The sequence below is a fragment of the Lithobates pipiens genome, unplaced genomic scaffold (genome assembly GCF_037356315.1).
Source record: "Lithobates pipiens isolate NorthernLeopardFrog02 unplaced genomic scaffold, aLitPip1_a1.2 Scaffold_8, whole genome shotgun sequence".
In the NCBI taxonomy this organism is placed as follows: Eukaryota; Metazoa; Chordata; class Amphibia; order Anura; family Ranidae; genus Lithobates; species Lithobates pipiens.
This window is the reverse complement of record NW_027507903.1, coordinates 677184228-677197197: the sequence shown is the minus strand read 5'-3', so window position 1 is coordinate 677197197 and position 12970 is coordinate 677184228. Positions and strand designations below refer to the sequence as shown.

Genomic DNA, 12970 nt, shown 5'->3' with positions numbered 1-12970 from the left:
TTGTTGACCACAATCTTCTCGCCTGTATACCATACGTCATACGATGCATGTTCATTCACCACACCTGTACGTCTACCCACCACGGTCTGTGGGTACTCTAGGCCTGAGTTTCTGTTAATTACCTGTCTCTGCGCTGCAGGTTACTCGGGTTAACTCACTATTTCTCAACTCACACACGGGGGGGGGGGGGGGTTCATCATTAGGTTCATTCATGCGCTGTGGTCTTGACTTTTCTGCCATGTTCTCATTCTTAGGTAGGCAGAGGGGCGTTGTTGTTGTTCTCATGTCTGGTTGTCTGTCTTTCCTTCTAGTTGCGTTTTCAGGTTGGGCCGTCTTGGCATCCATACCAATATCAACCATGCCTGCACTCACGTACAGATGTCTTTTCGCCACTGGGCGCACCCTCAGGTTGGAAGCAGACAACAATTTTCTTTAGTGGACATCCTGTTGCATAGAGGCCCTGGTTACCGCCCTGGGATTCATACTCTCAGGGTGTGTCCAAGCCACGGTCCTTAGGTGGTAGGTTGGGCGACGTCGTCACCATTCTGGATTCCACTCTCAGCTCCGATCTCTTGTCTAGGAGGTTGCCTGGAGTACTGCTCAGGGACGTCGGTCCAGTCATCTTTGCTCCTCCCCGGTTTGTTCCAGGTGGGGAGGGGGGTGCTTTAGTCACTTTGGGCATGGCTGGTTCATGCTATGGGACTTATTCCCCTGGGTTGGAGTCTGTTTCTCCTTCCTCGGTTCAGGATTCGGTCTCGGTTGGGAGGTCTCGGGCAGTAGCATGACCTGCTCGCATCCGGTGGGACCAGTTTGTCTTGGTGTCGCCATGTTGATGATGCTTGCCATGGCATCTACTCCATCACATCCATCAGGCAGCCAGATTTCCTCTCCTATCACTGGTATTTTTGCCACTCACCCTCTCACATCCTCTTACCAGGTATGGGAAGGGGTGTTTTCACGGTGCTTCTTCTGGTGTCTGTTGTAGGGGTTCTTCGGGTCAGCCCTTGCTCTCTTTTCCCCACGTATCCTCTCATTCATAGCAGTTCATTCTCATGTCCGGGTCACCTTGGGCATCAGGCTCATCCTATCCTTCACGGGACGTTCAATTGGGTTTGCGTAGCTTGCAGGCTCTAAGGAGGTTCCTTCTCATCTCCAGGTCTGGAGTCGGTGGGTTCTACTCTCACAGCGGATACTTACCGGTTACTTACGGTTGGCGTTTGGGCATACGTCATTTTAGGGATGGGATCTCTACCTTCCCTCTCCCACCTAAACTTGTGTCTTTTTGCCCTCTTTTCAGGCATACTGACCATCCAGGCCATGGCACACCTCAGGCCTTGTTTCTTAAGTAATATTGCATTTCCCACTTGAAGACTCCGATTACAAGTTGGAAGGCTGGCTGTAGGCCAGCCTGTATTTGTGGGAGGAGTCGGAGACTATATAACCCTCCTCCTCTGTCAGGGCCAGGGTTGGGGTTTTCTAGGTGCCCACCCACCCGTTTCCCCCAGGTTATTCACTCATACTCATAGTATTTTTCTTATTCTTACATTCAGGGTATGCCCTCTTTTCAGGCATACTGACCATCCAGGCCATGGCACACCTCAGGCCTTGTTTCTTAAGTAATATTGCATTTCCCACTTGAAGACTCCGATTACAAATAGAAAAAACTCTTATATTTCTACTAAATAGAAAGTCCTCAAGACTAAGGTGCCAGGTGCTTGCATATTCATGGATGTCACAAAAACCCCAGTGCTCACACATAGTATGCATTAAAGGGGTTAATGTGTGTTGATTCCTTGAGGGTTCCGCTGACCAGCACTGGACAGTATACTCCAGGTGCGGCTGGACTAGAGTCTTGTAGAGCGGTGAGGATTATCGTTTTATCTCTGGAGTTGATCCCCTTTTTAATGCCAATATTCTGTTTTCTTTGTTAGCAGCAGCTTGGCATTGCTGAGCCCATCATCTACTAGGACCCCCAGGTCCTTTTCCATCCTAGATCCCCCCAGGGGTTCTCCCCCCAGTGTATAAATTGCATTCAGATTTTTGCCACCCAAATGCATTATTTTATATTTTTCTACATTAAACCTCATTTGCCATGTAGTTGCCCACCTCATTCATTTGTTCAGATTTTTTTGCAAGGTTTCCACATCCTGTGGAGAAGTTATTGCCCTGCTTAGCTTAGTATTGTCCGCAAATACAGAGATTTAACTGTTTCCCCCATCCTCCAGAGTAGTAGATTAGTAGTGCAAGCAAATATATTATAAACCAATCATAGTCCATAAATTACTGCAATTAAATAACAAGTTCATGAGTGGGCACACGTTTCTACAGAATATTACAGAAATACACACACTTCCTCTTTATTGTGGTATTTCTAAGTTCCTAAAACTGAAATGCAGTATGTGGTAACACCTTATTTTAGGAAGTACCTAACTATAAAATTAACAGGGATCGAAGAGGCAGACCGAGCAGCGCACAGAATCGGGTTTGTCTGCAGAGGGAATCAGGTAGGTTGTAGATGTGATCATTGATTAATATTAAGGGGGGAGGGGGGTAAGAATGGGGTCACTTTGACATAGTTGGCCAGCAAAGGGATTCATTTGATGTATTTGGCTAGTGAGGGATCACTTTGATGTAGTTGACCAGAAAGGGCTCACTTTAACACAGTTCACCAGGAAGGGATAACTTTGATGCAGTTGACCAGAGAGCCGTTATTTTGATGTGGTTGGCCAAGAGAGGGATCATTTTGATTCAGTTGGCCAGGTAGGGATCACTTTGACACTTTTGGCCAGAGAGGGATCACTTTGATGCAATTGGCCAGAGAAGGATCACATTAATTCAGATGACCAGAAAGGGATCACTTTGACACATTTGGCCAGAGAGGATCAATTTGATTCAGTTGGCCAGAGAGTGATCACTTTGACGTAGTAGACCACAGAGGGATCACTTTGATTCAGTTGACCAGACAGGGATCACTTTGACATAGTTGGCCAGCAAATGAACCACGTTGATGCCGATGGCCAGTGAGGGATCACTTTTATTCAGTTGACCAGAAAGGGGTCACTTTGACGCAGTTGACCAGAGAAAGACCACTTTGATGCTGTCGGCCAGAGAGTTGCGCAGTGTTTGAGCACCATGTCCATGTCGACACGCTGGACCCGTTTTCTCATCTAGAGTTTTTTGGTGCTCTCCACCTACCCAATGCTCTCCGCCGCCCTCCCTGTTCTCTCCACCTCCCCCCATGCTCTCCACCACCCCCCAGTGCGATCCAAATCCCCCATGCCCTCTGCCACCCCCCCGTGTGCTCCACCTGCCGAATGCTCTCTGCCACCCCCCAGTGCGCTCCACCTTCCCCATGCTCTCTTCCACCACCCCAGAGTGCTCCACATCCCCGATGCCCTCTGCCACCCCCCGTGCGCTCCACCTCCCCATGCTCTCTGCCACCCCCCCAGTGCACTTCACCTCCCCCATGCTCCTTGCCACCCCCCAGTGCTCTCCACATCCCCCATGCCCTCTGCCACCCCCCCCAGTGCGCTCCAAATCCCCCATGCCCTCTGCCACCCCCCCAGTGCGCTCCACCTCCCCCATGCTCTCTGTCACCCCCCAGTGCGCTCCACACCCCCCATTCCCCCGCCACTCCCCCAGTGAGCTCCACCTCCCCCATGCCCTCTGCACCCTCTAGTGCGCTCCACCTCCCCTATGCCTTCTGCCAACCCCAGTGCGCTCCACCTCCCTCATGCCCTCTGCCAGCCCCCCAAGGTGCTCCACCTCCCCCTTGCTCTCTGCCACCTCCTCCAGTGTGCTCCACCTCCCCCATGCTCTCTGCCACCCCCCAATGCGCTCCAAATCCCCCATGCTCTCTGCCACCCCCCAGTGCGCTCCACCTCCCCCATACCCTCTGCACCCACTAGTGAGCTCCACCTTCCCCATGCCTTCTGCCACCCCCCCAGTGCTCTCCACCTCCCCAATGCCTTCTGCCACTCCCCAGTGCGATCCACCTCCCCCATGCCCTCTGCCACCCCCCCAGTGCACTCCACTTCCCCCATGCCCTCTGCCACCCCCCCCAGTGCGCTCCACTTCCCCATGCTCTCTGCCACCCCTCCCAGCACACTCCATCTCCCCCATGCTCTCTGCCACCCCCCAGTGTGCTCCAACTCCCCCATGCTCTTTGCCACCACCCCCGGGTGCACCACTTCTACCATGCTCTCTGCCACCCCCCCAGTGCACTCCACCTCCCCCATGCCCTCTGCCACCCCCCAATGTTCTCAACCCCCCCAGTGTGCTCCACATCCCCCATGCTGTCTGCCAATCCCCCAGTCACTGCACCTCTCCATGCTCTCCACCACCCTCCCTGTGTTCTCCACCACCCTCTCTGTGCTCTCCACCTACCCAATGCTCTCCGCCGCCCTCCCTGTGCTCTCCACCTCCCCATGTTCTCCATCACCCCCCCAGTGCGCTCCACCTCCCCCATGCCCTCTGCCAGCCCCCCAGGGTGCTCCACCTCCCCCATGCTCTCTGCCACCCCCCCAGTCCGCTCCACATCCCCCATGCCCCCGCTGCTCCCCCAGTGAGCTCCACCTCCCCCATGCCCTCTGTCACCCTCCCAGTGCGCTCCACTTCCCCCATGCCCTCTGCCACCCCCCAGTGCTCTCCACCTCCCCCATGCTATCTGCCACCCCCCAGTGTGTTCCACCTCCCCCATGCTCTCTGCCACCCCCCCAGTGCGCTCCACCTCCTCCATGCCCTCTGCCACCCCCCCAGTGTTCTCCACCCCCCCAGTGCACTCCACCTCCCCCATGCCCTCTGCCACCACCCCAGTGTGCTCCACCCCCCAGTGTGCTCCACGTCCCCCATGCTCTCTGTCAACGCCCCAGTGCACTCCACCTCCCAATGCTCTCCACCACCCTCCCTGTGCTCTCCACCTCCCCCCATGCTCTCCACCCCCCCAGTGTGATCCACCTCCCAAATGCCCTCTGCCACCCCCCCAGTATGCTCCACCTCTCCCATGCCCTCTGCCACCCCCCAGTGTGCTCCACCTCCCCCAAGCCCTCTGCACCCCCCAGAACGCACCACCTCCCCCATGCCTTCTGCCACCCCCCAGTGCGCTCCACCTCCCCCATGCTCTCTGCCAACCCCCCAGTGCGATCCACCTCATCCATGCCCTCTGCCACCCCCAGTGTTCTCCACCTCCCCCATGCTCTCTGCCACCCCCCGTGCGCTTCACCTCCCCATGCTCTCTGCCACCCCATCCAGTGCGCTCCACCTCCCCCATTCTCTTTGCCACCCCCCAGTGTGCCCCACATCCCCCATGCCCCCTGTCACCCTCCCAGTGCGCTCCAAATCCCCCATGCCCTTTGCCACACCCCCAGTGCGCTCCACCTCCCCCATACCCTCTACACCCCCCAGTGTGCCCCACCTCCCCCATGCCTTCCGCCACCCCCCAGAGCTCTCCACCTCCCCCATGCCCTCTGCCCCCCCCCCAGTGTGCTCCACCTCTCCCATGCCCTCGTCCACCCCCAGTGCGACCACCTCCCCCATGCTCTCTGCCACTCCCCCAGTGCGCTCCACCTCCCTCCCCCATGCTCTCTGCCACCCCCCCAGTGCGCTCCACCTCCCCCATGCTCTCTGCAACCCGACAGTGTTCTCCACTTCCCCCATGCTCTCTGTCACCCCCCCCAGTGCACTCCAGCTCCCCCATACCCTCTGCCACCCACCCAGTGTGCTCCACCCCCCAATGTGCTCCACATCCCCCATGCTCTCTGCCAACCCCCCAGTGCGCGCCACCTCCCCATGGTCTCCACCACCCTCCCTGTGCTCTCCACCTCCCCCAATGCTTTCCACCACCCCCATGCCCTCTGCCACCCCTCGTGCGCTCCACCTCCCCCATGCTCTCTGACACCTCCCCCAGTGCGCTCCACCACCCCCAGTGCGCTCCACCTCCCCAATGCTCTCTGCCACCCCCCAGTGCGCTCCACCTCCCCATGCCCTCTGCCACGCCCCCAGTGCGCTCCACCTCCCCCATGCCCTCTGCCACCCCCAGTGCGCTCCACCTCCCCATGCCCTCTGCCACCCCCCAGTGCGCGCCACCTTCCCCATGCTCTTTGTCACCCTCCCAGTGCGCTCCATCTCCCCCATGCCCTCTGCCACCCCCCCAGTGTGCTCCACCCCCCGTGCACTCCACCTCCCCCATGCCCTCTGCCACCCCCCCATTGTGCTCCACCCCCCAGTGTGCTCCACGTCTCCCATGCTCTCTGCCAACCCCCCATTGCGCTCCACCTCCCTATGCTTTATACACCCCCCAGTGCGCCCCACCTCCCCCATGCCTTCCGCCACCCCCCAGAGCGCTCCACCTCCCCCATGCCCTCTGCCCCCCCAGTGCCCTCCACCTCTCCCATGCCCTCGTCCACCCCCCAGTGCGCTCCACCTCCCTCCCCCATGCTCTCTGCCACCCCCCCAGTGCGCTCCACCTCCCCCATGCTCTCTGCCACCCGACAGTGTGCTCCACTTCCCCCATGCTCTCTGCCAACCCCCCCAGTGCACTCCAGCTCCCCCATACCCTCTGCCACCCACTCAGTGTGCTCCACCCCCCAATGTGCGCCACATCCCCCATGCTCTCTGCCAACCCCCCAGTGCGCTCCACCTCCCCATGCTCTCCACCACCCTCCCTGTGTTCTCCATCACCCTCCCTGTGCTCTCCACCTACCCAATGCTCTCCGCCACCCTCCCGGTGCTCTTCATCTCCTCCCATGCTTTCCACCACCCCCATGCCCTCTGCCACCCCCCCCAGTTCGCTCCACCTCCCCCATGCCCTCTGCCACCCCCCCAGTGTGCTCCACCCCCAGTGTGCTCCACCTCCCCCATGCTCTCTGCCAACCCCCCAGTGTGCTCCACCTCCCCCTTGCTCTCTGCCACCCCCCCAGTTCACTCCACCTCCCCCATGCCCTCTGCCACCCCCCAGTGTGCTCCACCCCCAGTGTGCTCCACCTCCCTCATGCTCTCTGCCAACCCCCCAGTTTGCTCCACCTCCCCATGCTCTCCACCGCCCTCCCTGTGTTCTCCACCACTTATAGGTGGCAATGGTGGGCACTGTTCAGGCAACTGTGGCTCTCTGTGTGAGGGAATGATGTCCCTCTGACAAGTCAATGATCTGCTTTTTTTCCCCTCACTCTGACAGTGTGAGGGGAACAAAAATACAGATTATCAATCTTTTGTTTACATTGCGTGCTCAACTGTCATTGGCTGACAGCTGATCACGTGGCAAGGGGTCGTTATCACAGAGTACACCCCACGCAACCTACAGGGGCATGCAGGCAGCTCATGCATGGGAGGATGTATATGGATGTCCTCCCAGCAATTAAGGTCCGCGCTTTAGCTGTCTTTTGGCTATAGCGTGGGCGGCAAGTAGTTAAATGTCAGAGAGAACACTTTATCCCAGTCTCCAAGGGCCATATTTTTACCTAGCTCCCAGTCTCGGACATAGAAGGGGCGGTCAGGAAATGTGTGCGATAATAAAATGCCATATGTTATAGATAAAGCATGGGGGCATTTTGAGTCAGAGAGGCACAACTCCTCAAACCGAGATAAGTCCCTGCAGAGACTTGACCTACTCAGCTCTTTATAAAAATTGCATAGTTGAAAATATTGAAGCCACTCACTCAGCCTTGTGTTCCCAGTGTGTACCAGCCTGCTTCCAGCCTTGTGTTCCCAGCGTGTACCAGCCTGCTTCCAGCCTTGTGTTCCCAGCATGTACCAGCCAGCTTCCAGTTTTTTGTTTCCAATGCATTCCAGCCTTCTTTCAGCCTTGTGCTCCCAATGTGTCCCATCCTGCTTCAAGCCTTGTGTCCCCAGTGTGCCCCAGCCTGCTTCCAGTCTTGTGCTCCCAGTGTGTTACAGTCTGCTTACAGTCTAGTATTCCCAGTGTGTCCCAATCTGCTTCCAGCCTTGTATTCACAGAGTCTCCCTACCTGATTTGAACCTATCATTCCCAGTGTGTTCTAGCATGCTTTCCACATTGTGTTCCCAGTGTGTGCTTATCAGCTTCCAGCTGCTTGATCCATCATCCCAGTGAGTCCCTAACTGCATTTAGCCATGTGTTCCCAGTATGCCTTAGTAAGCCTTGCTATTTCCTTCAGCCTTATCTGCTGCCTTGTGATACCTGTGCTCCTCCAACACTGCCAGGGAGTTGTGGCAGTGCAGTTGTGATCTGCTTGGGTGAGTCAGAGGACCACAGCCTGAGTATCACCCGTAGAACGATCTCTCGACCTCTAGATGGACCTTTTCAGGGCTCTCGCTGTAGCGAAAGAAGCAGATTCTCCAAACATTCTGTGTCAGCTCTGTGACTTTGGCCCATCTGCACCGCTGCCTCAACCAGTCCTGGTCATCTACTCCGACCCTCGTGGAAGATGAGTCTTAAGTCGTGATAGTAATAATACAATTAAATTCTAATGATCCCAAGGTTTTTCTGTTAAATGCTTAAAATGCTTAATTATACATTGTTATGTAAGTCGATATATTATAGAATTTATCATTGGCGTCAGTAACTTTTACAATTCTCCAAGAATAAATTCCCGATAGGTCACAATAAATGTCAATAGCATCATATTTCAGAAAAGCTCCATCTCTTATTGATAAAATGCTGTGTAGAGTGCCACTATATGTGAATTACATTACCTGAAAATCCTCCCTGGTATCTACAATATGTATATTAAGGTCTGTGTTCTTCTTCAGGGCGCTTTTATGAGAAAAATACATATGCCAATATGGGTGATCTTCATTTAAAAAAGATGAAGAATGCATCAACAGCCGAAGGTAAGTTATTATAATGAGGGGGTATCCTCTTAATCTATTATGGACAGCTGAGGACCCGAGTCTTTATTTATAGAACACATGTCTACTAATACTAATACTGCTATACTGGCTCTACCAATCAGAAATCACCTTTTACTATATCTGTATTGAGGTAATAAAAAACAGAACCTCATTGGTTGCCCTGATTTAGTATACATTTTATACTTAAATACGATATAAATGGTGATATACAATATATCTACATATTTTGTGTGAAATTAACTTAAGTGTAGAGATCATAAGGACTCTTCTTATAAGGTTTCTTCCTGACCACTATTATTAAAAACACAGATGTTACCCTGGTAGGGGGTATTGGGAATTGTTCAGCAAACAAACAATTATTAGCAGCTTCCTGTTTTGTGTATGCAGATCTGTTGCTCTGGCCTCAAACATAGACTCTTATCTGTTCCTCCAGACAGTACCCTCTAAAACTGGACACGTGTTTCTAGCTGCCCCCTTGCAGTCATATGGACTCCTTAGGGAAGGCCAGTCTCTCCCAAAACAAAATAGGATTGCACAAGCTGGTTGCTAAAGTTAAAGTTAAAGTTACTCTGGCGGAGAAATCATACATAGAAGCTCCATCGCTTGCAAGACAGAAGGTATGGTTGGCCAGTCAACAAGTTTATAAAATGGCTCTTTTAAAAAAGGCAGAGAACAGGCGCATATTTCAACGCCAGCATTACTTTGGCGAAGGAGAGAGGGTGGGTAGAGCCCTCTCCCTATTGGTCCAAACTAATGGCGCCCCAACAGTTGCTCAGGTAAATTAAGTCGCCAAAAGGCGATCTTGTTTCTAGTCCCCCTGCGATCATGAGGGTACTCCAGGATTATTATAAAAATTTATATAAATCAGTTACACAGGGTCGAGGCAGTCCTGTTACTGACTTTTTACTTTAAACAGCAATTCCAACACTATCAGAACAGGACAAATTGTCCCTCGAATTACCACTCACGCTGGAGGAGCTAAAAAATGCAGTAGCTGCAATGCCCAACGATAAATCCCCAGGTCCAGATGGTTTACCATCAGAAATTTACAAACGCTATGGGGAAGCGCTACTGCCGGAACTCTTGGCGACATTGAATTATGCATTAGAGGTGGGGGAACTCCCTGCCTCGATGCTAGAGGCCAATATTATTTTAACTCTTAAGGAGGGGAAGGATCAACAGGAAGTCTCATCATACCGGCCGATATCCCTACTATGTTCGGATATCAAAATACTAGCCAAGGCCCTAGCAATCCGTTTAAACAAATATATTCATAAACTAATACATCCAGACCAGTCGGGCTTTATCCCGGGTAGGGCAACTAGCACTAACATCAGAAGAGTGTTTCTTAATACTCAAATACCCAGGGATAATGTTGGGCTGGGAGCTATTCTAGCACTGGATGCTACTAAGGCCTTTGATAGCCTGGAATGGGGCTACCTGTGGAGCGTGTTAGAGAGGTTTGGTTTTGGCCCCTTATTTATTCAATGGACAAAATTGCTGTATAATAAACCTAGGGCCAAAATCAAGATGGGAACTGAATTTTCTGAAACATTCCAGCTGGAGAGGGGAATAAGACAGGGGTGCCCGTTGTCCCCCCTCTTATTTGTATTAGCTATGGAGCCCCTGGCGGTCCTGGCAAGATCCTGCCCGGACATTCAGGGATTCCGGCGTGGAATTGTAGAAGATAAAATCGCTCTGTTCGCGGACGATGTCCTGTTTTTTATTGGAGACATGGACTCTACCTTGAATAGAGTTGTGCAGTTGATGGGGGAGTTTGGTCAACAATCTGGTCTAGAGATCAACTGGAGTAAATCAGCCCTCCTGCCACTGCCCAGACCTGGAGATCAAAGGGTGTTGCCAATGATCGCAGGCCTGGAGACGGTGACTAGGCTGAGGTACTTGGGTATCTGGATCTCTGGGGAAGTAAACCAATATGTTAACAAGAATCTAGCACCATTATTGGTGAAAATGAAGTTGAAACTTAACAGATGGTGCAGCCTCCCTCTCTCCGTGGCGGGACGCTGCAACCTAATAAAAATGCTTTGGCAGCCACAAATACTATATATTCTACACAATTCCCCAATTTGGATTAACCAGAAATGGTTCCAAAGAATGGACTCACTTTTCCGGGATTTAATTTGGAAAAAGGGGCACGCCCGGATAGGGTTACATACGCTGCAGCTCCCCGTCATGGAGGGAGGTTTGGCCATACCCCATCTAGGTGCATATTTCTTGGCTGCCCAACTCCAGCATCTAGCAGGGGCGGGGCTCCAAACGGGAGGGTCCACAAACCATAAATTGATGTTGGTAGGGGTACCCCATAAGTTATTACCTGAAGTCTTAGAGGCCAATTCATTCGCCTACAGATGCCCCACCAATGTTTTAATGAGGAAGGTATGGCAGAAAGCAAAGCAAAAGATGGGTTATGTGGGAGTAACTGCCTACACCCCCCTATGGCATAATCGTCACTTGAGCGAATTAAACAAGATAGATAGATCTCTGGAATGGGACAGACAGGGGATTAATAGACTGGTGCATCTATATGAAGGGAATGTAATGAAATCCTTCGAAGTTATTAGACAGGAATTCAATATTTCTAACAGGACGTTTTATAAATATCTACAGCTGAGACATGGAATTCAAGCCCAATATGGATCACTCGCTATTGAGCGAACTGAAATCCCCCTGCTTCAGGGTCTTATGGACCGAAGGCAAGCAAAAGGCCAGATTTCTCGGTTATATATAAAGCTCAGAGGAAGGATTCTGAAAGGTGAGGGCCCAGCTAAGAGCAGGCAGGGCTGGATAGGGGATGTAGGCCCGATAACCCAAGAACAATGGGATAAGACGCTTGAGCAGGGGCACTTGGCCTCTATATCCCCATCTCAGCGTGTGTCCCATTTGCTCCTTATATATAGGGCATACTATACCCCCTATAAGATGTGGAAAATGGGCAGGAAACCTAGAGACGAATGCCCCAGATGTGGGGCACCGGGAGACCTCTTCCATATGGTATGGAAATGTCCAAAATTGTATAGTTACTGGCTAGAAATAGTTCTTAAAATAAATAGGGTTTTTAAGACCACTCTGAAACCCGAGGCCAGGGTTTGCTTATTGGGGATATTTGAGGAGGCTAGAATTTCTCCTCCAATTAAGCCATCTGTCCTGAGGTGTTTGTACCAGGCCAGGCGGCTGATAGCAATAAATTGGCAAGCCAAAAATCCCCCGGTATTCGGACAATGGGTTAACGTAATCAACTCTACAGTATGGTGCGAGAGAGCAATGTTTATAAAACTAAACAACTTAAGAAAATTTGGGACATTATGGAACCCCTGGCTGATTAGCATGGGTTACCCCCCTGAGTGAGTTTACTGTGAGGGTGGATTAGCACCTCCTTGGTAGGCGGGAGGCGAGGGGTGTTTTCTCCCCCCCCCCCCCAGGTGGACTTTCTTATGGAGAGCCCGTGGGGAGGGGTGGGGGCCCTCTTTGTCCGTTTCTCGCCCTTACTTTTTTCCCCCTCCATATTGAGTGGGGCCCATTGCTATCCAGCTAGGATCGGCGTGACCAGTGCCAGCAGTGCGTGCTCGAAGTGGGGAGGGAGGGTGGGTAGGAGGGCTGGGAGGGGAGGGGGGGTGGTAAAGGCGCATGGCGTGTTTGCGTCAACGTGTGTGTTGGACACAGCCTCACTATTGCATTACTTTGTATGAAATGAAGCCCTTTTTGTATTTCGTATAACATTGTTATTCTATATTTGAAAAAGCTTTAATAAAAAAGTATTAAAAAGTAAAAATACTGCTATACTGGCTCTACCAATCAGAAATCACCTTTTACTATATCTGTATTGAGGTAATAAAAAACAGAACCTCATTGGTTGCCCTGATTTAGTATACATTTTATACTTAAATACAATATAAATGGTGATATACAATACAATACAAGTGTAGAGATCATAAGGACTCTTCTTATAAGGTTTCTTCCTGACCACTATTATTAAAAACACAGATGTTACCCTGGTAGGGGGTATTGGGAATTGTTCAGCAAACAAACAATTATTAGCAGCTTCCTGGTTTGTTTTTGCAGATCTGTTGCTCTGGCCTCAAACATAGACTCTTATCTGTTCCTCCAGACAGTACCCTCTAAAACT

The 12970-nt window shown here is 52.1% G+C and overlaps 1 protein-coding gene across 1 annotated transcript in view; it reads left to right on the top strand.

Annotated features, from left to right (window-relative positions):
* Window positions 1-2448: 2448 nt before the first annotated feature.
* Window positions 2449-12970, top strand: part of LOC143962007 (asialoglycoprotein receptor 2-like) — a 59798-nt gene continuing 49276 nt past the window's right edge. The window contains exons 1-2 of the mRNA XM_077471350.1: window positions 2449-2504; window positions 8725-8805. Coding sequence (XP_077327476.1) covers window positions 8757-8805 — 49 coding nt within the window. The 5' untranslated portion in view covers window positions 2449-2504; window positions 8725-8756. The remainder of the gene's footprint in view (window positions 2505-8724; window positions 8806-12970) is intronic.